The sequence below is a fragment of the Henckelia pumila genome, chromosome 4 (genome assembly GCF_033568475.1).
Source record: "Henckelia pumila isolate YLH828 chromosome 4, ASM3356847v2, whole genome shotgun sequence".
NCBI lineage: Eukaryota > Viridiplantae > Streptophyta > Magnoliopsida > Lamiales > Gesneriaceae > Henckelia > Henckelia pumila.
Genome location: NC_133123.1, coordinates 231,826,603 through 231,846,328, shown reverse-complemented (window position 1 = coordinate 231,846,328; position 19,726 = coordinate 231,826,603). Strand labels below are relative to the sequence as shown.

The 19,726-nt window shown below is 34.7% G+C and overlaps 2 protein-coding genes across 2 annotated transcripts; both read left to right on the top strand.

Moving 5' to 3' along the window:
- The first annotated feature begins 8,464 nt into the window (after positions 1-8,464).
- On the top strand, positions 8,465-9,646 carry LOC140862896 (uncharacterized). The gene is made up of 2 exons (XM_073265928.1): positions 8,465-9,455; positions 9,621-9,646. Exons 1-2 carry the CDS (start codon positions 8,465-8,467, stop codon positions 9,644-9,646), a joined length of 1,017 nt encoding a protein of 338 aa, XP_073122029.1.
- Positions 9,647-14,331: 4,685 nt separating this feature from the next.
- Positions 14,332-16,075, top strand: LOC140867103 (heat shock cognate 70 kDa protein-like). Its single transcript, XM_073272182.1, has one exon. It carries the CDS (start codon positions 14,439-14,441, stop codon positions 16,023-16,025), a length of 1,587 nt encoding a protein of 528 aa, XP_073128283.1. The 5' UTR covers positions 14,332-14,438; the 3' UTR covers positions 16,026-16,075.
- Positions 16,076-19,726: the final 3,651 nt, after the last annotated feature.

The window sequence follows — 19,726 nt, the reverse complement described above, 5'->3', positions numbered from 1 at the left end:
ACCGAAGATTGGAAAGTTCCTCAGTGAAACGCCTTGTAAATGGTCGGGAACCGGAAGGTGTTGCAGAAGTTGATGATGTGGTGATCGCATGCCAAGAGAGGTGGTGGATGCAGGCGGCAGGAGAATATGGGCAGCAGCGGCGCTTCTGTTATTTGAGAGGTAAGAGAGACAAGCGGCCCGGGCTGCTGGTCGGCGATTCTTTGCAGTGGCGATGTGAAGGTGGTGCAATGGTGTGACATTTGTGTTGCAAAGAAGAAATGGGAGGCGCGGTCTGTGAAGATGAAAAAGAAGGAAGAAAAAGTGAGAAACAATTAAGGTTGAGAAAAGAAAGGGTATCCCAGACAGTTTTGTTTAATTTTGAATTTTTTTAAAAAAAAATCTGGTAAAAGATGTGTTTCCATAGGGCATGGGCATTATTCAAAAACTTCTTCTGAAAATTTTTAAGAAAAACCATAAAAATTTCTAACTTTTTGCACAGTAGAGGATTTTCTATAGGGCGTGGGCACGCCCTGTTGAAAATCTTCTTCTGAAATTTTTTTTTTCAAAAATATCTAACCAAACACAATAACTATTTAAAAAAAAATTGGGTTGCCTACCAAAACCGCCTCTTTTTATTGTCATTGGCTCGACTTCATGTTTCCTTGTTTCTCATGGTGGTTTACAAATGGTTACTTTTTCCACCTTCACCCATTTGAGTATTTCATAGCAAATTTCAGTCTATGCTTGTTCTGCTTGAATTTCGTGGAAATCATCATCTCTTGATAATTTTCTCTTTTTTCCATGGGTATTTTTTTAGGTTGATCTGGAGGAAGTTTTCGTTCAATTTTATATTCCTGCAAATCACAGATAAAAAATATAGTATTAGAATTTTCAGCAGGTCTTGCAACAATCTCCTCTAAATTATTCTCATCCACAAAATTTGTATTTTCTTGTGACAAGTGATAAGTGATATTAAGAGCATTAATAGTTCTTCCACAACTAAGATATTTCACGGTATCATAAATATTAAACTTAACGATCTTACCATCAAATTTCATAGTAAGAGTACCATTATTAACATCTATGATAGATCTTGAAGTTTTTAGAAATGATCTTCCTAGCAAAATTGGACTATTTAAATCACCATTTTTCATGTCAATCACATAAAAATCAGCAGAAAAAACCAAATTATCAACCTTCACAAGAACATCCTCAATTACATCCCTAGGATAAATAGTGGACCTATCGGCCATCTGAATAACAATTGCAGTTTTATTCAGAGGTCCCAGTTTCAAATGATTATAAACAGAATAAGACATGACATTGATAGAAGCACCCAAATCCAACATAGCTTTAAGTTTAGTATTTCCAATTATACAAGGAATAGTAAACATATCTGAATCACTGCATTTGATAGGAATATTTCTTTGCAGAACAGCAGACACATTTTCTCCTACCTTTACCCTTTGACTCTCTTTCAAATTTTGTCTCATTTTACTATTACACAATTCTTTTATATTTTGTGTTGAACGAGGTACTGGTTTAGTATCATCTAATATAGGAATATTTACCCCGCATCTACGAAAATTTTCATTCAATTCTGTAATGCTTTCACAATTCCTATTCAATGTAATTTGGAATGGGGGATTGGTTTATAATCAAAAAGAGGCCAAAACTTATCTTTCGGTACAATATCTTGATTGGCTCCTTTTTTCTCTACTTTTATCTCATTTTTTTTGTTTTTATTAGTTGGTGCTAGTACTACATCATCTTGATCCTCCAATTCTTTACCATTTTTTAAAGTGATTGCACTAACATTATCCCTTGGATTCACCACGGTATGAGAATTTTGACCACTTGAATTTTGTGCTTCCAACTTATTGATTGCAATTGACAACTGACCCACTTGAGCGTTCAAATTCTAAATCTTGGCCTTTGTTTCATGTTGAAATTGCAAAGTATTAGTGGCAAGGGCCTTAACAATTTCATTTAGAGATATACCTGAGTTAGAGGATTGTGCAGGTTCTGGTTGTTTGTTGTAATTTTGTTGTAGAAATCCTTGTTGGCCTCTTTGGTTCTTGTAGCTGAAATTCGGGTGATCTCCCCATCCTGGATTGTAGGCATTGGAATATGGATCATACCGATGTTGTGGTTGTCGAGGAAAGCCACCAATTGCATTGGATTGCTGCGTTGGATCTTCTTGTAGTGTTGGACATATATCTATCAGATGTCCAATACCCGAGCATATAACACAAGCTTTGATCTGTTGTATTTGTCCTATAACCAACTTTTCCAAAAAAAAAAAGTCAATGAATCTAATTTTTGATCAATAGGATTAGCACTTAACTCATTAATTTGTCGTGGAGCGTTGTTTTCTCTAGTTCCAAACTGTTGTGCATTGGCAGCCATGTTGGCAATAAGATCTCTTGCCTCTTAAGGTGTTTTGTTTACCAATGCATCTCCACTTGCAGCATCTATCATGTTCCTATAAAAACTGAGAGACCCTCATAGAAATATTTAACTAAAAGTTGCTCAAAAATTTGATGTTGCGGACAACTCGAACACATTTTCTTGAATTTCTTCCAGTATTCATACAAAGTGTCTCCCTGTAACTGTCGGATCTCACAAATGTCTTTCCTAATGTTTGCTGCTCTCGAAGCTGGGAAGAACTTTTCCAGAAATTGCTGCTTCATGTCATTCCAAGTTGTTATAGTTCCAGAGGGTAAATAATAGAGCCAATCCTTAGCCTTGTCTGCCAGAGAGAATGGGAAAGCTCGCAGTGAAATTTGTTCATCTGTAATTCCTTGAGGTTTCATAGCTGTGCAAACAATGTGAAACTAGCTCCGTCAAAAGTTTTTGCGGGTCTTCACCTTCAAGACCATGGAAAGTTGGCAACAAGTGAATCAAACCAGATTTTAATTCAAAATTTGCTTGAGTAGTAGGGAATTGAATGCATAATGGCAGTTGAGTAACATTAGGATTAGCTAACTCCCTGAGAGTTCTCTGTGCTGGCTCTGCCATTGTTTCTTCGTACTCACATTCTTCAGTTTCAAACTCAGGATCAGATTCCCTTTCAGAATCGCTCGAGTTCAATGCCACGTTCAAACCAGAAGATGAAATTGATGCTTGGATACGTCGTAGCCGCGTCTTTTTTCTCAACCTCCTAGTTGTCTCCTTGATTTTTAGAATATATTCTAGTTCACTTGTACGAGAAGAATGAGACATAAAAAGAATAAAAATAATTAAATAACAAAACTTGAAAGAAATAAATAAAAACACCGTTCCCTGGCAATGACACCAAAATTTAATAGGTCTGTCGTCGAGCCACCAAACTTAAATTCCTACTCCGTAACAAAACGAGTTTAATGGAGAGTAGGGTCGAATCCACAGAGAACGGAAATTTATCTTTTCCAACAAATAACAAATAAAAAGGGGATTTTTTGTTTGTTGCAACGAAAATAAAAATAAACATAATTTAAATAACTAAGATTAATTAAATGATAAATTCAATATTTTACCAAACTCTGATTCAAGGGGTTTCCGTATTTCAATTATATCACTGGTCATTGGCTAACACATAATTTATTCATGCAGTTTTTAGCAATTAATCTTAAAATCGTAGGGATAGCCACTAAGATTTTTATGTTTTTCTACTTTAATTGACCAAACCCAACATTCAGTCAAAACTTATCAATAACCAACTGGACACGATAGCGTTCCATATTGATTAAAAATAGCTTTTCGATTTGTGAAAACAGTTAATTCTAAAATCTAACAATCGAGATAGCTGCAATTGTGAAATCTAGTTTCGTTGATTTATTTAGATTAAACATGCCATGATAGGACACCACGCCTAATCTATCGCTAATCAGTATTAATCATTCATGACAATTACGAATCATTGAATTCATGGATAGCATTAGAAAGACTTAAAACGAATTAATTTGTCAAATTAATTGACCCACAACTTTCATGAAATAAATCATAAATCAACAAATACCAGAAACCAACAAGAACGCCAATTTAATCTCAAAACCTCACAGTGATAAATTGAAATACAAAAAAATATCCCTTGAATCAGAACTAAAAACTTAGCCAAGAATATTTGGCTTCATAATTTCCTAAAAAATAGAAAAGATCCAATCTAGAAATTATGAAGTATAAAAGAGAAGAAAAAATCTTATCTCTGGCCGTGTAGAGCGTACAGAATAAGATGCAGAAATCTCCCCTTTTCTGAATTCTCTAAAACTAACATGTAAAACCTAAGAGAAGGGAAAATTAAAAATTCTAGGAAAAAGATAAAATTATCTACAAGGTAAACTAAAGATTTTTATGAAATAAAAATCTCTACAAATTCTCTTTATCCAAAAAATTTCATCTCCAAAAAGTATTCCATATATTAAATACCATAATTTAGAACTCCTAAAATATTGTATTTTATTTCAAATTTTCGAGCTCTACATGCAGTCTAAGGCAGCAGCGAAGTTAGTCACAGGGCGTGCCCACACCTTGCTTCAAGACCTCTTCTGATTTTGTTTTTTTTTCCAAAACTTCATCTTTCATCTTGACAACTCCAAATGTGATAGAAATCAACTTTTTAGCTCAAATTTTGGTCAAGATCATCAAATCTCCTCCAACTACAAATAACATAAAAATCTATCAATTAAGCATATTGAAAAGCTGAAAACTCGGGGAATATGATACTAAAATAATAAATATTATGATCCTATCATAAATTCAAAATACCACTTAACACGAATTGCATTTGAGGTAGAGGAAATAGCTGTCGGTGGTGGTTTATCTATATACAAGTTGAAATCTTTTATTTCTCCTCCTTGATCTGAATAGGACTATGGCTAGCGCTACTTAATTTGTTCACTTGAGTATGTGTTTCGTTTCGACACTTATAAATAATGCCCAACAAAACAACATGAGTAATATTTTCGTGAGACGGTCTCATCTGTGAGACGGATCAACCTTACCCATATTTATAATAATAAGTAATATTTTTGACATAAAATGTAACACTTTTTAATGAATAACCCATATAAGAGACTCGTCTCAAAAAATGACATTTGAGACCGTCTCATAGGAGTTTTTATCAAACAACATATGTTTATCGCTATGATAGACTATAAAATGAAACATTTAATAATCATTTGAACATAATTATGTGGTTAATTCACTGCTCAAATAAATAATGCTCACCATAATATGAAATCAAAAATTCCATTCCACTTAAAACCAAAAAGAAAAAATAATGGAAAATTTTAATCAAAGTTAGTTGCCAAATTTTTTTTCTTTAATTTACTGTTCAATTTTCCATAAAAATCAAAATTAAAAACCCCTAAACGACAACATCCAATTCCTAGTTCTAAAATTATCTAAATAGCAAGATGAAAAAAAATCACAAAATGAAAAACAACAAAAATCCAACCAAAAACAACACATAAAAAGGAAAAATGATTTTTTTTAGTACATTAATTTGGTCCGTTGACTTTTTAAAGTTTGGTTTTATAAGTATATTAACTTTTATTTTTTGGCAAAAACTCCTATGAGACGGTCTCAAGGGTCATTTTTATGAGACGAGTCTCTTGGATGAGTTATCCATTAAAAAGTATTACAATTTATGCCAAAAGTATTACTTATTATTATAAATATGGGTAGGGTTGACCCGTCTCACGGATGAGACCGTCTCACAGGATTGTTACTCTTATTTTTTTAGTTATTTTAGTTCAATTGCTAACATGTCATCTTGATATAACAACATTTTCCGATGTCACGTCATCATTTTTCTGTACTACATCAGCAGTTTGACCAAAATAACCGAAACTAAAAGTTATTGTATCAAAACCAAACTTTGAAAAATTAATGGACTAAAACTAAAAATTGTACAAGTTAATTGACCAAAAAAATAATTTCCTACAAAAAATCGATATATAATATATATATATATATTTAAAACTAAATCTAAAATTCTATAGAAATTTTGGAATATGAGAGGAAGAAAAAACCCTGCATCTAAAGTTCTAGAGTTAGTTTTAACAATTAAATTGACGATAAAGCTAACTCGCTCAATATTTGTAAAAGTTTGGGACTTACTTCGGAATGCCAAAATATTTGAAACCAAAAAAGGAAAGGTGTCAAATATCTGGAACTGAATTGGACCATTCTCGTCGCATATACTGTTAGATTCAGACATTAAATTGACGAAAGGACCATTTTGATTGACTAAACTGGGATCGACAAAACATTTGAGACCAAATTAAGAAACGGACCAAATTAGTATAAGTAGCTCTTGCTTAATCGAATAGAATAGTAAAGTAATATAACAACGCACATACTAAAACAGTAATTATATTGCAATTTTGAAACATATATTTAATGTGAACTTATAGACAAAAAGTTATTATAGATAATAGGGGTGTCTTTTATTCTCAGTTTTTAATATTGAAGAAACATAAAATTACTTTCAGAAAGGGGTTTTTTTTTATTTTTAATGTAAATTAAAAAATAAATTTAAAAAATATCGTAAAATCAAAAAAATTTCAAAAATACTGTAAAACTCCAAATCTGACAAGCGGATGTTTTACACGTAAGCAACGTCCTCCGCCACAGTAGGGCAGCGTCCGCTCCTCGTGGCGGAGGACGCTGCCGAGTTGGCAGCGTTCTTTCCCACGAGGCGCTGCCCAATATATTATTTTAAATTATTTAATCCGTAAATAATTAAAAAAAACGTGTTGACGGATAGTATTTGCACGTAAAATAATTTAACGCGTAAACAATTAAATAAAATTAAATATATCGTCTAACGCGTAAACAATTAATTCTACGCGTTATTGTATTACTATATATATGTTCACAAATGTTATTCGAATATCACTCATAAAAATATCAATCTCTTTAAAATTCTCTCGTTTCATTTATTTGTTTTTCATTTTTATTTTAACAAATCATGTCGAGAATGGAAAACATCGATAGATTTTTATATTTTGGTGGTCATATTATTGTGGATAATGGATCGATTGTGTATAGTATTCCTTATACTAGACCAATGCGAGTTATACGTTCCATTACTTTGTCCGAGTTGGTTGAAGCTGTGCATCAAATATTGAGGATTGATCCAACTACTTTTACTCTCAAATTGTCAACGAAATATTCTTTCATGGAAAATTAATCTTGACATGAAATTCAAGTCAATCTTGTCGATGACAACGCTTTAGAGTTTATGATGCAATCTCCCAATATACGTATATTACATTTGTACGTGGAGGCAAACGAAATTGACCATCACGTTGGTCATGTCGACCAAGAATCAGATATTTTACACGTCACCGAAGGAATGGACAACATGTATCTTTATCCTGAAAGTGGATCGTGGGATCAATATATCGCCGACACATGAGAACCTGATCCTGCAAGTTGGCCGCAAAGTACACGTGTTTGGGAACAAAATTCTGGTGAAGCAAATTGGAATTTAGAAATTCAAAATTTTGTACCACGTGTTGATGATCCTAGGAGAGAAAACGAAGATGTCCAGAGAAGCGATACAGAGCCAGAGATGTCATACGGGGAGTCTGAGGAAGAAGATGATGACGATGTTGAAGATGTGAATGATGATGTACATGTGAATATCCATGCAAATACTGATGAGGGAACATCATCTCGTCCACCACCTCGTCAGAAATTACAGAGGCAAGATGTTCCATTCTTTTCTACCACTTCTGATATGCCATCTTTCTTCAATACATATTTTGGAGAAGAGATTCCTGATTCTATTGGCGTACCTCATGACATGCGGACCAGATACTATAATTAGGAGAGAGGAGAACTATGTGTAAACATGGTTTTCAAGGATAAAAAAGATCTGATTGCATCTGTGAAGGATTATTCGGTCAGAGTTTCTAGGCGTGAATATCTTGTCGTTGAGAGCACACGCATTTTGTGGAAAATTCAATGCAAAAATGATTCTTCCACTGTCAGATGTCGTTGGGGTCTTTGCGCATCTTTCAAGGAGAAAACAGGTTATTGGAAAATAACCAGATATGGTGGGCCTCATACATGTATATCAACCAACATCGGCATAGATCATCATAACTTGAATAGCGATATGGTTGCACATACACTATTGGGCATTGTACGATGTGATCCTTCGTATGAGATTAAATATATAATAGAGAGTGTGAAAGATAAATATGGATATCAAATCTCGTATACGAAAGCGTGGCGGAGTCTGAAACATGCAGTGGAAATTGTTTATGGAACTTGGGAGAGCTCTGCTCAATTACTACCGAAATATATGCGTGCTCTTTGCAAATACAATCTGGGAACAATTGTCGACTGAAAGCATCTCAGAAACAATGAAGAAATAAAAACATTGAACTATTGTTTTTGGGCGTTCAAGCCGTGTACTAATGGATTTCGACACTGTCGAAAAATCATTAGTGTCGACGGTACACATTTGTACACAAAGTACAAACACAAAATGTTGATCGCTGTCACTCTGGATGCTAACAATCAAGTGCTACCATTGGCTTTTGCAATTGTGGATGAAGAAACGTCTGATTCCTGGAAATGGTTTTTGGAAAATGTTGGTCGGCATGTTGTACGTGGCGAAAATGGTGTGTGTCTAATATCTGATAGGCATAAGGGAATCGTGCGAGCCGTTGAAGATATATCCTATTTCAAACCTCCACAAGGTGTGCATCGTTTTTGTTTGCGGCACGTGTGCTCAAATTTTAATTCCAGGTTCAAAGATGTGCATTTGAAAGATTTATGCTGGGAAGCAGGGAGCCAACATCAAATTTGTAAATTTGATGCAACAATGGAGGCAATTAAGAACAAAAATATTTTGGCACACAGATATTTGGATGGAATATCAAAGGAAAAATGGAGTATGGCCCATGACAGATGTTGGCGTCATGGAGTGATGACGACCAACATGTCCGAGTGCTTAAACAGTGTGTTGAAGGGAGCTCGTAGACTGCCTATATCTGCAATAGTACACTTGACCCTTCTGAGATGTGTTCAATACTTCATTGAACGTGTGACGAAAGGTCAATGTATGGTTCAAGAAAATCAACTGTGGTCGGATTATGCACGGCAAAAGTATGAGGAATGGGCGAAGAAATCTAGTGAACATCGTGTTGTTAAATATGATGTACGATCACAAACTGCTCAGGTTGCGACCGGAGGAAGGCCAAGTCGCGGCCAACACATGCAAGTGGTGAGAATATCAACAACAGATTGTTCATGTGGTAAATGGACAATTTTCGGCATCCCGTGTTCTCATGCTATTTGCACCGCTAAATGGCACTCGTTAGATCCTACGACACTTGTGCAACCATGGTACAATATATCGGAGTACCTCGCAACGTATGAAGGAAGATTTGAACCTCTTGCAGATGAAAGATATTGGGATCGTCCTACCTTTGAATTGCAACACAACCCAGTTAGACGTGAAAAAAGAAGAGCAGGTAGGGATACAACGACTCGACTAAGAAACGAGATGGACAGGCCGGTAGCGAGAGAGAGACAACAACGAAGAACGAACAGGTATAATCTTTGGAAATCTAATTTGTTGCTAAAAATATATTGAGTAATATATTTTAAATTGTATATGTCTATTTTTTGTATTTCAGGAGCATCAGATGAACGCGGACAATAGATTGCGTGAAGAAAAATTGTAGCATATTTGATATTGGTTTAAATGCATTTATCTATTGCACTACTAGCATTTTTCTTCATATTGGTTTGAATCAACTTAATAAAGTATTTAAAATAATTATGGTGTAATTAAACAAAACTCATACGAAAAGAAAAAAAACAAAAATCACATGCATAACTAATTATCAATTACTATAAAACAAAAAATATATATCATGATTGTTCATGACAATTGCAGTTATACAAATGACCACAGATACCACAAGCAGGTGGTCTACGTCTACGTTGTCCTCTACGCACAACAGGAGCATCAACAATTTCTTCACTCCTCTCTTGTTACTCATCTGAATAACTAGGGAATATTACAGGTGACGGAACGTTTCTTTCAGGAGCCAGAGTATTGTGTTGACCAGCATTAAGAAGATCTGTAAAACTTTGGATATTTTCACAAAATGGAGTATGATAACCGGCATCAACATATGAACCAGATGGTCCTGCACTGTAAAATCCACCGAATGGTCCGGTATTGTACAACCCACTAGATGGCCCTGCGTTGTAGAACCCACCAGATGGACCCACGTTGTAGAACCCACCAGATGGACCCGCATTGTAAAACTCACCAGATGGCCGAGGAGGAATAAACCCTGATGATGACTGATGCGAATCAGGGGATGGCACACCAAAATTTTGTGGAATATTATTGTGTCCGCCAATATCTAAATTCGATTGATATGACCTAAAACCAAGCCCAGTTACTGCAGGAGATATAAATCGTACAGTAATGCGATCAAACCATGGAAAGTAATCATCATCGACTTGCCTAGATCTTCCGTGGCGTTCGCCTCGGGCAACATTACTCAATTTTCCATTTCAAAGAATAATTGCATCTTTATGATACTCTTTCCAATCTGTGTTGCGATGACCTGTTCTATTAACATTGTGTAGGTTATCGTTGTCAACTGCAGGCCTAGGAATAGATTGTCGCATTTTGAACTGCCTCAAGACCCGGTCAGGACGATGCATCTCCACAATATCAAAACAAATCAGAGGACAAACACATCGTCAGATTCTATTATCGTATGTACTAATGATCGCTTTAACATCATAATCTTTTTTGTTGTAAACTATCCAGTTAAACTGCATAATAATAATAAAATCAATTTTAATTAATAAATATAAATGAATATAATTGTTGTAAAGTTTCAATAATCCAATAACACACCTCGACATTAGTCATACGATCGAAGCAATCCCTTATAATTCTAACAACATGTGTTGGTGAATGAGTGTAACTAAAACTAAACACATTTGACCACCTACAATAAAAAAAGATTATTAAAATTATTATAAAATGAATTTGTAATTTATACAATGCTAATATTTTTCAAATATTACCGTGCACCATAAGGAGCATATGAAATATTTTTCTCCAATTCATTTTGGCGCACAGTAAGAGATAATCCATTCATATCAGGATTAACAAATGTAATCCTGCTCCATGCCCATACCTGTCATCAGTAATAAATTAAATTAGAAATTATTATAATGTGATATTAAATGAACTTAAAAATTTATACCTGTAAGATAAATAGAGGCCCTGATATTATAGCTTTTCTTATCCGTGTTGCATTGCATAACTCATGATATAGGAATGCCAGAACTGCACTTCCCCAACTATAAGATCTGATGCGTTCAATATCCCGAAGTAGTTGCAAAAAAATCAATCTAACAGATCCTCCTTGATAATTTGGAACCCTGATTCCTTCAATAATCATTAATGCTACACAACGGGTATATTTTACGACATCTATTTCTGGACTATTATCATCAATATGTGCAACCATGCAATGCTCATATAAAGCGGTCATCGATAAGTGGCCACCTTTGAAATGCGACGTCAGTGGCGTAAATCCCAATAAATTCAAACATATATGCTGCCAGTCTTCAACTCTGTGTGAAACATCTATACCAATTACAGGCTCACCATCAATAGGCAGACCCCAAATAATGAAAATATCCTGTAAAGTGATGGTTGCTTCACCACATCTAAAATGAAAGGTATGTGTTTCACGTCGCCATCGTTCAACCAAAGCAGTAATTAAATGATTATCATATTGTCGAGATCCACACAGCAAAACACCATAAAACCCCATGTTATTTAAATATGCAATCACACGACTGTGCAGACCATGATCATTAAATAACTGCCAAATCAAATTATCGGATCGTTTGACTCGAACTATGTCATCAATTGTTTTTGTGTAAACTTCTGACGACATATGTGTTGCTTGTAAATATAGCACACTGGAATCTATTGACCCTCGATTTGTTGTCATCCTGACAAATATACTAACAATTATATAATGCAAACCAATAAATACATATTATAAAATTACAAAATAACAAAACATAAAAATAAAATAAAATAAAATAAATTTTAATCTATGCATATAACAATATATGTCTATATATGACACATATTTAATATAATAACGATAACAATAAAGTATATATACATATATATATATATATATATATATATATATATATATATATATATATAAACGTTATTGTTATTATATTAGATATATCTGCATATATATTACCTTATTATTGATATACTATATAAATATAGAATATATATTATTATATTGAAATATATATATATTATTCTATATTTATATAGTATATCAATAATAAGATAATATATATTCATATATATCTAATATAATAACAATAACGTTTTATATATATATATATATATATATATATATATATATAATTCTATATTTATATATATTATAAGATTAAAATAATAACAACACGTAACATAACTATTCTTTATTATTAATACATTTAATTTTTATTATATTAATATAATATATTTAATTATAAAAAAGAAAAAATTTGAAATATATACTAAAACATATTATTAAAATAAACTTAAAATTCAAAATAATGCTTAAAAAAATTCTGAAAAATAATCCATACCTTCGAATGACTTTTTTTTTTTAGTACCTACAAGCAACAATTAAAAATATTTCAATTATAGTAACTCAATTAAACAAAAACACCCAAATTTCAAAACCCTACTCTCGAATTTACCTTCAAATTTTGAAATAGAGCTCCAACCAACCTAAATATCTTCTTTCTAGCTTGAACAACAATCGGCGGCGATGAACGACGATGAAAAAAAACACGGTTGGTCGGACAATGTTTCCGAAAGGGCGAAGAAAACTCGAAAAATTAGTGTAAAAAAAAAATCTTGTTGCAAGGATTCCGAAAATACTCTCGGATTTGCAATTGGACGAACGATGACGGAGAAATCTACGGTCAAAGAAACTAAAATTGAGAAGAGAAGAAATGCCGTAGAGACAATGGAAGAAGAAACATGAATTATTGAATTCACAGAGGTGGGTGGGGCGCAACAAAAAACATGAATTATTGAATTCACAGAGGTGGGTGGGGCGCAACAAAATTAATGGCATCCGGGGCATCCGCTGCCATTAGGAGCGGACGCTGCCAATGGCACACGCCACGACGCAGCATCCGCTCCAAGTGTTACCGGACTCTGCCACGTACACCTGCGCATTCGCTGTCAGATTTGGAGTTTTACGGTATTTTTGAAATTTTTTTTAATTCATGGTATTTTTGAAATTTATTTTTTAATTTACAGTAAAAATAAAAAAAAGCCGAAAGGAAGCCTGGCACTTTAATTTCCGCAGAGACACATCACGCATATCAGAAAATTAAATAATTATAATTAATTAATTAAATGAAAAAAATGAAGAGCAGTGACTTTTCGGTTGCTCAACTCTTGACGTTGTTTCAAGTGAGAAAACCAAGAACGACTCTTGCTCTTTCCCATATATTATGTATATTTGAATGCATTCGTTCATTTCAAATGCACTAAAGCTTGAGCTATATATTATTCACATAATATAGCAGTGCAGTAGATTACTACCATGTCGGGAGAAAGCAAATATTGCTCGGCTGTGGGAATTGATTTGGGCTTATTCATGCGTAGCTGTGTGGCGCCATGATCGCGTTGAGGTCATACCCAATGATCAGGGTAACCGCATTACGCCTTCTTACGTATCTTTTACTGAAACCGAACATCTCATCGGCGATGCCGCCAAGAATCTTGCAGCCGTCAACCCCACCAACACTGTTTTTGGTAAGATATGCTATATATTATTCCCAGTTGTTTCGTTCCTGGTTGGTTTTCATTTTTTTGAAGTAGGAATATTCAAGTTTATTCTTGTGTTTATTGGCTCCGCATTGAAGTATTGTTTGTGCATTAAAATTGGTGTTTCAAATCAAACTCAGTTGTGGGCCCCCTTTGTTTGTGAAGAGTTTCTCAATTCTTGAAATGCTTTTGGAACGAATTAACTTATGACACTGTAACAGTTTTTTGTATTAAATGGGAAGAAAGATGAATTGAAATTAGAGTCTAGTATTCAATTTGAAGGATTTGTCATGTACTAAGTCAATGTTTTAAAGATGCGGCTGCTTGGAATCCTTTGTTTCCAGTTGGATAATTTTGACAGAAACATAGGTTTAGATCATATGCTTCTATTAATGAGATTCATGTGTATGTTAATGATTCTATAAGATATGCAGACTGTAGTATTTCTTATTGAAAGAAAAACTGTTGCTATTTGATATATTTCAATGAGAGTCTTATTTCACACGGTCTCACAAATATATAATGATTTTACAACATAATTTACTTCGCAGATGCAAAGAGATTGATTGGTAGAAGATTTGGCGACCCTTTGGTCCAGAAAGATATGATGCTTTGGCCATTCAAGCTCGTTTCTCATGATGATAAGCCCATGATTGTTCTTACCTATAAAGGTGAAGAGAAACAATTTACTGCTGAACAGATTTCTTCAATGGTCCTCAGCAAGATGAAGGATATTGCCGAAGCTTTTCTCTGTTCTGAAGTTAAAAATGTTGTTATTACTGTCCCAGCCTACTTCAATGATTCCCAGAGGCGGGCAACCAGGGATGCTGGAACCATTTGTGGGCTCGATGTCTTGTGTATAATTGTTGAACCAACTGCTGCGGCCATTGCCTATGGTCTTGACAAAATGTCTAGTTGGTTCACTGAAAAGAATGTGCTTATTTTCGACCTTGGTGGGGGCACTTTTGATGTATCTCTTCTGACGATGGTGAAGAGCATCTTTAAGGTTAAATCCACTGCCGGCGACACCCACCTTGGAGGAGAGGATTTTGACGACAGAATGGTGAACCATTTTGTTGAAGAAATCAAGAGGAAGCACAAAAGGGACATAAGCGACAATCCCCGAGCACTGAGAAGGTTGAGAATAGCTTGTGAGAGGGCAAAGAGGATTTTGTCTTTTATGGCACATACAACTATTGGAATTGATAGTTTGTATGATGGAATTGATTTCAACTCTAAAATAACACGTGCCAAATTTGAGGAGCTCAACATGGACTTGTTTGAGGAATGCATTGGCCATGTGGAGAAGTGCTTGAATGATGCCAAGATGGACAAGAACTGTATCGACGATGTGGTGATTGTTGGTGGATCCACTAGAATTCCAAAGGTGCAACAATTACTTCAAGATTTCTTTAATGGCAAGGAGTTGTGCAAAAGCATTCACCCGGATGAGGCCGTAGCTTACGGTGCAGCAGTTCAAGCGGCAATTTTGACTGGCCGAGGTAATCATGAGATTCAAGACCTGGTGTTATGGGATGTCACTCCCCTATCTCTTGGTATATGTGTTAATGATGATGAAATGAGTGTAATAGTACCCAGGAATACCACTATTCCTACTACGAAGGAAAACGAGTTTAGCACTCATGATGATGACCAGACTAGTGTAAAGATCAAAGTGTACGAGGGTGAAAGGCCTAGAACGAGTGACAACCTTTTGTTGGGTACCTTTGTCTTGTCTGGCATTCCTCCTGCTCCGAGGGGTGTCCCTAAAGTTTTTGTGAGCTTTCATATTGATGCTGATGGTATCTTGAATGTGTCAGCCGAAGATAAAACAACTGGTAAGAAAAATAGCATCACAATCAGCAATGTTAAAGGCATGTTGTCCAAAGGAGAAATCGAGAGAATGTTGAAGGAAGCTGAGAGATTTAAATCTGAAGATGATGAGTATAAAATGATATTCAAAGCGAAGAATTCTCTAGAAGACTACCTGTACCGCACCAGAGCAACTGTCAAAACCAAAAAACTTGCTTCTAAGTTACCAGCCATGGACGCCAGAAAAATAGAAGACGAGCTCAAATCTGCTATCCATTGGTTGGAGGAACATGAAGTTGCTGAAGCAGAATTGTTTGCGAGTAAAAGAAAGGAGCTGGAGAATATTTTGAATCCTATTATTGCAAAATGTAGAAATTAGAAGAAGTGATATATATAGGTGTCCTTGATTCAAATATAACCACATTCTATTTCCAGCTTTTTATTAGAGTGTTATGATTTGGAGTATTGTTCAAAGTTTGACGTGCATGTCTTTGTTTTTAGATTAGTATGCATAGCAAGATTGGTTTTCCTTGTCGCTTATTTGGAGCCACGACACAAAGTTCTATCTAAAAGTTTAGAAAAAAAAAAATCGGTAATTGGCTTTATATTCATTTGTTGTTTTCCAATTTTGTTCCTTTGTCTTGTCCAAGTTAGTTTTAGTCTTGTATATATTTTAGTTATTGGCAATTTTACTCTCCCACCACCAACAACCTTTTTGTTTTTTGTTTTTTTTTTTTTTTATCGGAAGTGTTCATATGACATTTATACATCAACGTTAAGTCGGAGTCATGTTAGGACCGATTAGGCGTTGCATTAGCGTCACTTCAGAAAAATGACTAAAATTATAATTATAAAAATAAAAAGATAGCAGATCAATACTTAAATTTGATAACATATCTATTTTTACTATAAAAATATTAATGGTGGACAAAAATTTTGCATTGTATATTTATTACATTGCCAAAAAACTATGAATTATATGTATTAATTGCATGAGAATTGTGTGAAAAATGGTGTAAAAATTAGTGTCAAATTAGAATATTCAATTTGTGGAGAATTAATGTGTTGCTTATTCATTAAATTAGTGCATTTATTTTTTGAATCATTGAATACAATATTTTAACCGATATTCATCATATTCCTAAAATCATTTTTTTAAAAAAAACATGAGAAAAATTTATAGATACAAAATATTTCTATCATCTATTTTTATTTATATAAATCATAATTTTTACATTTATATTTTTACTTATCGAATGCAAAATTATAATTTATTTTCATCATATTCCTAAAGTTATCTAAAGAAAACATGAGAATAAAATTATAGATATAAAATATTTCTACCATTTATTTTTTTTATAAATCATTTAATTTGTGTATTTATTTTTTGACTCATTTAATATTACAATATTTTAATTTATTTTCATCATATTACTAAAGTCAATCTAAAGAAAACATGAAAAGAAAATTATAGATATAAAAAATATTTCTATCATCTATTTTTAAAAAAACTATTTGTTGAATTTTTTTAAGTAAATCATTATTATTTTAATAGTTACTAGGTAACATGCACACACAATGTACATGTGTGCAAGATGATAAATTAATATTATATAGTAATGTCATGAAATTACAGTATAATTAGTTAGCTTTTGGAATATCAACATCTTTCCCATATTTTCGAATATAATATTTGTTACATTTCTAAAACTAAAAAATTAAATTAAATTGAACACAAAAGTTTACCCCTACCATCAAAAAAAGTGGATTGAAGAAAATGGTTGTTAAAAGAATGGGTTGAAAATTGCCTCGATAAATAAAGTGAAAAAATGAGTGAAATTTCAGTATAATTTATTAATTTTCTCTTCTTTCATTATTTGAAAGGTTATCTGGATTTTCACATAGTAATATCAAAAGTAGTTTAGTCACCCATATCCAGAATTAAGGATTAAGCGATAATTAATCAAGTAATCATGTTTAGAATGGGTAAAACATGATTTAAGAATTTTCAGATGGGTCCAAGGAATTCAAAAATGGATTCGAAATGCTCAAAAATAGCTAGGAAGGTCCCGAATCTTCGAGAGGATCGGAACCTCCAAATTGGGATCGGAGCCTCTGAAGTGTGCGCATGTTCAGAAGCATAGTTACTGTTTGGAACTAGGGAAGTTTGGAACTTCCGATCTATGTTCGGATCTTCCGAACTCCTCAGGCCAGTTGTTCGGAGATGAGGTCAGCAAGATGACGTTGGGTGGGGGGGTGGGGGGGTGCGTGCGTGCGATCGGAGCTTCCGATCTACTGGCAGGGACATATGTCGAAATACATGATATGTGACACTCATGCAAGATCGGAGCTTCCGATCAGGGTGTTCTGAGCTTCCGAACAGAGGAACAGAGCTTCCGATCGTGCTCTATAAATATGGAGTCGAGGGTTCTCATTTGGTGCTCATTTCGATTTATTTCTCTCTCGTTCTTAAGTGTTTTTAGGGGCTTTTAGCCACAGTACCCGAAGGTCGGGCGATAGGGAGGCGTCCCAGGGTCATAGTGGAGCTATGCCCAAGTTGCGGGCTGACGACGGACGAAGGTATACCTTCGAATTCCTAAAAATATTAGAAAGTATGTAATAGCTTAGTTTAGCCTTTTAGAGTATTATAGATGATGCATGAGTATTTTACATTGTAGTGCTGGACTATAGATGCGGAGACATCTAGGATTGTGTTGAGGTACATAGTACTGATTGAGATTGCCAGCGGGTATGCATGTTTATATGTTGAATTTATGTGCCATGATTGCATGTTATTGCATGGATTTATTATGCGGCATTTGCATATCATATTGTGCATGTACATCTTTTGAGATGAGACAATTGAGTAGGGTCGCTCGGTCCTGTTGGACGGTTTGGGGCACTGAGAGTAACTTTGACCAACGGGTCATGCATGCTCTAGTGTTCCGGGGGACATCCTAGATCCACGTCTAGTTAGGAGTGAGTGGTTGGGTCCGGCGGTTTGATTCCCCGAGGCTATAGCTCATATCATAGGCGCCAGTCTGAGCATGATGATACAGTATATCCTAGATACGGATACGCAGACATATTCATGTTTCATGCATCATGTTTGTATGTTTATCCGTACTAGAGTGCTGAGCTTTAACGCTCATATCCAGTATTTTCTGTGTTGTCTGGACACCCCATTTGACGGGGCAGTTGCAAGTGCAGGTGCATATATTGCACCCAGGGACTTGGAGTAGTCGGTGACCAGAGAGAGACATCAAGGGTTGCCGTTGGGTCTTAATGTTTATTAATATTTATTCGATTTGGTTGTATTATTAGACTTATTCAGCTGGTTGTATTCTGCCGGTCTAGAATTTATTTTGTTTCCACGGATTTTATCTGTTTATTGTTAATTGCTTGCTTATTTAAGCTTTAAAATTTGATTAGTAGTGGATCCGGGTTGTGTCGCTACATTTATGGTATCAGAGCCAAGTTATCGGATCGTAAACTGTTTTGGGCTTAATTCATCTTGGTGTTAGTTTCGGGTGAACAAGGTAGTTGGTTGTAGATCCAGACTGGTGCAAGATTGGTGTCAATGATTGCCCTTACCTATCGTCTGACTCCGTCAAAGATAAGAGTGATGGATTCGGTAGAACCTTGTGATTCCAAGTGTTAGGGATTAGCGGATTTATGACAGCAAGATCAGAATTGTTAATCGAGCCATGTAAGTTTTCAGTGATCAAGAGTTGGCGAGTGATTGCCTAATTTGATTGACCATGTCAGGCTAAGCGTGAGCCGCATCGGATCAACGTGATCGATAAGTTTACTCCAATCAGTGTTGATTTGGGATATAGTGAATCAGAGGTACTTGAAATGATACTATAAGCTGGTATGCTTAAGAGTTTGGTCTTTGGTGATACCTCGAGGTAGAAAGGCGATGCAGGTATACTCAGGATTCTCTAGTTGTTTTGGAATCTCCAAGAATGCAGGAGACTGAACTTTTGAGTTTCTCTTGATCACATGGAGTGGTTGCAGTTTGACTCTTGTGGTCATGGCTTAGTCTGATAGTATTGCTAAAGTTATCAGTGATAAATA

Excerpts from the sequence above, each read along its gene's own strand:
- LOC140862896 (XM_073265928.1), top strand. The coding sequence starts at position 8,465 with ATGTTGATCGCTGTCACTCTGGATGCTAACAATCAAGTGCTACCATTG. Across the intron at positions 9,456-9,620 it reads ACGTGAAAAAAGAAGAGCAG|GAGCATCAGATGAACGCGGA; the intron begins GTAGGGATACAA and ends TTTGTATTTCAG.
- LOC140867103 (XM_073272182.1), top strand. The coding sequence starts at position 14,439 with ATGATGCTTTGGCCATTCAAGCTCGTTTCTCATGATGATAAGCCCATG.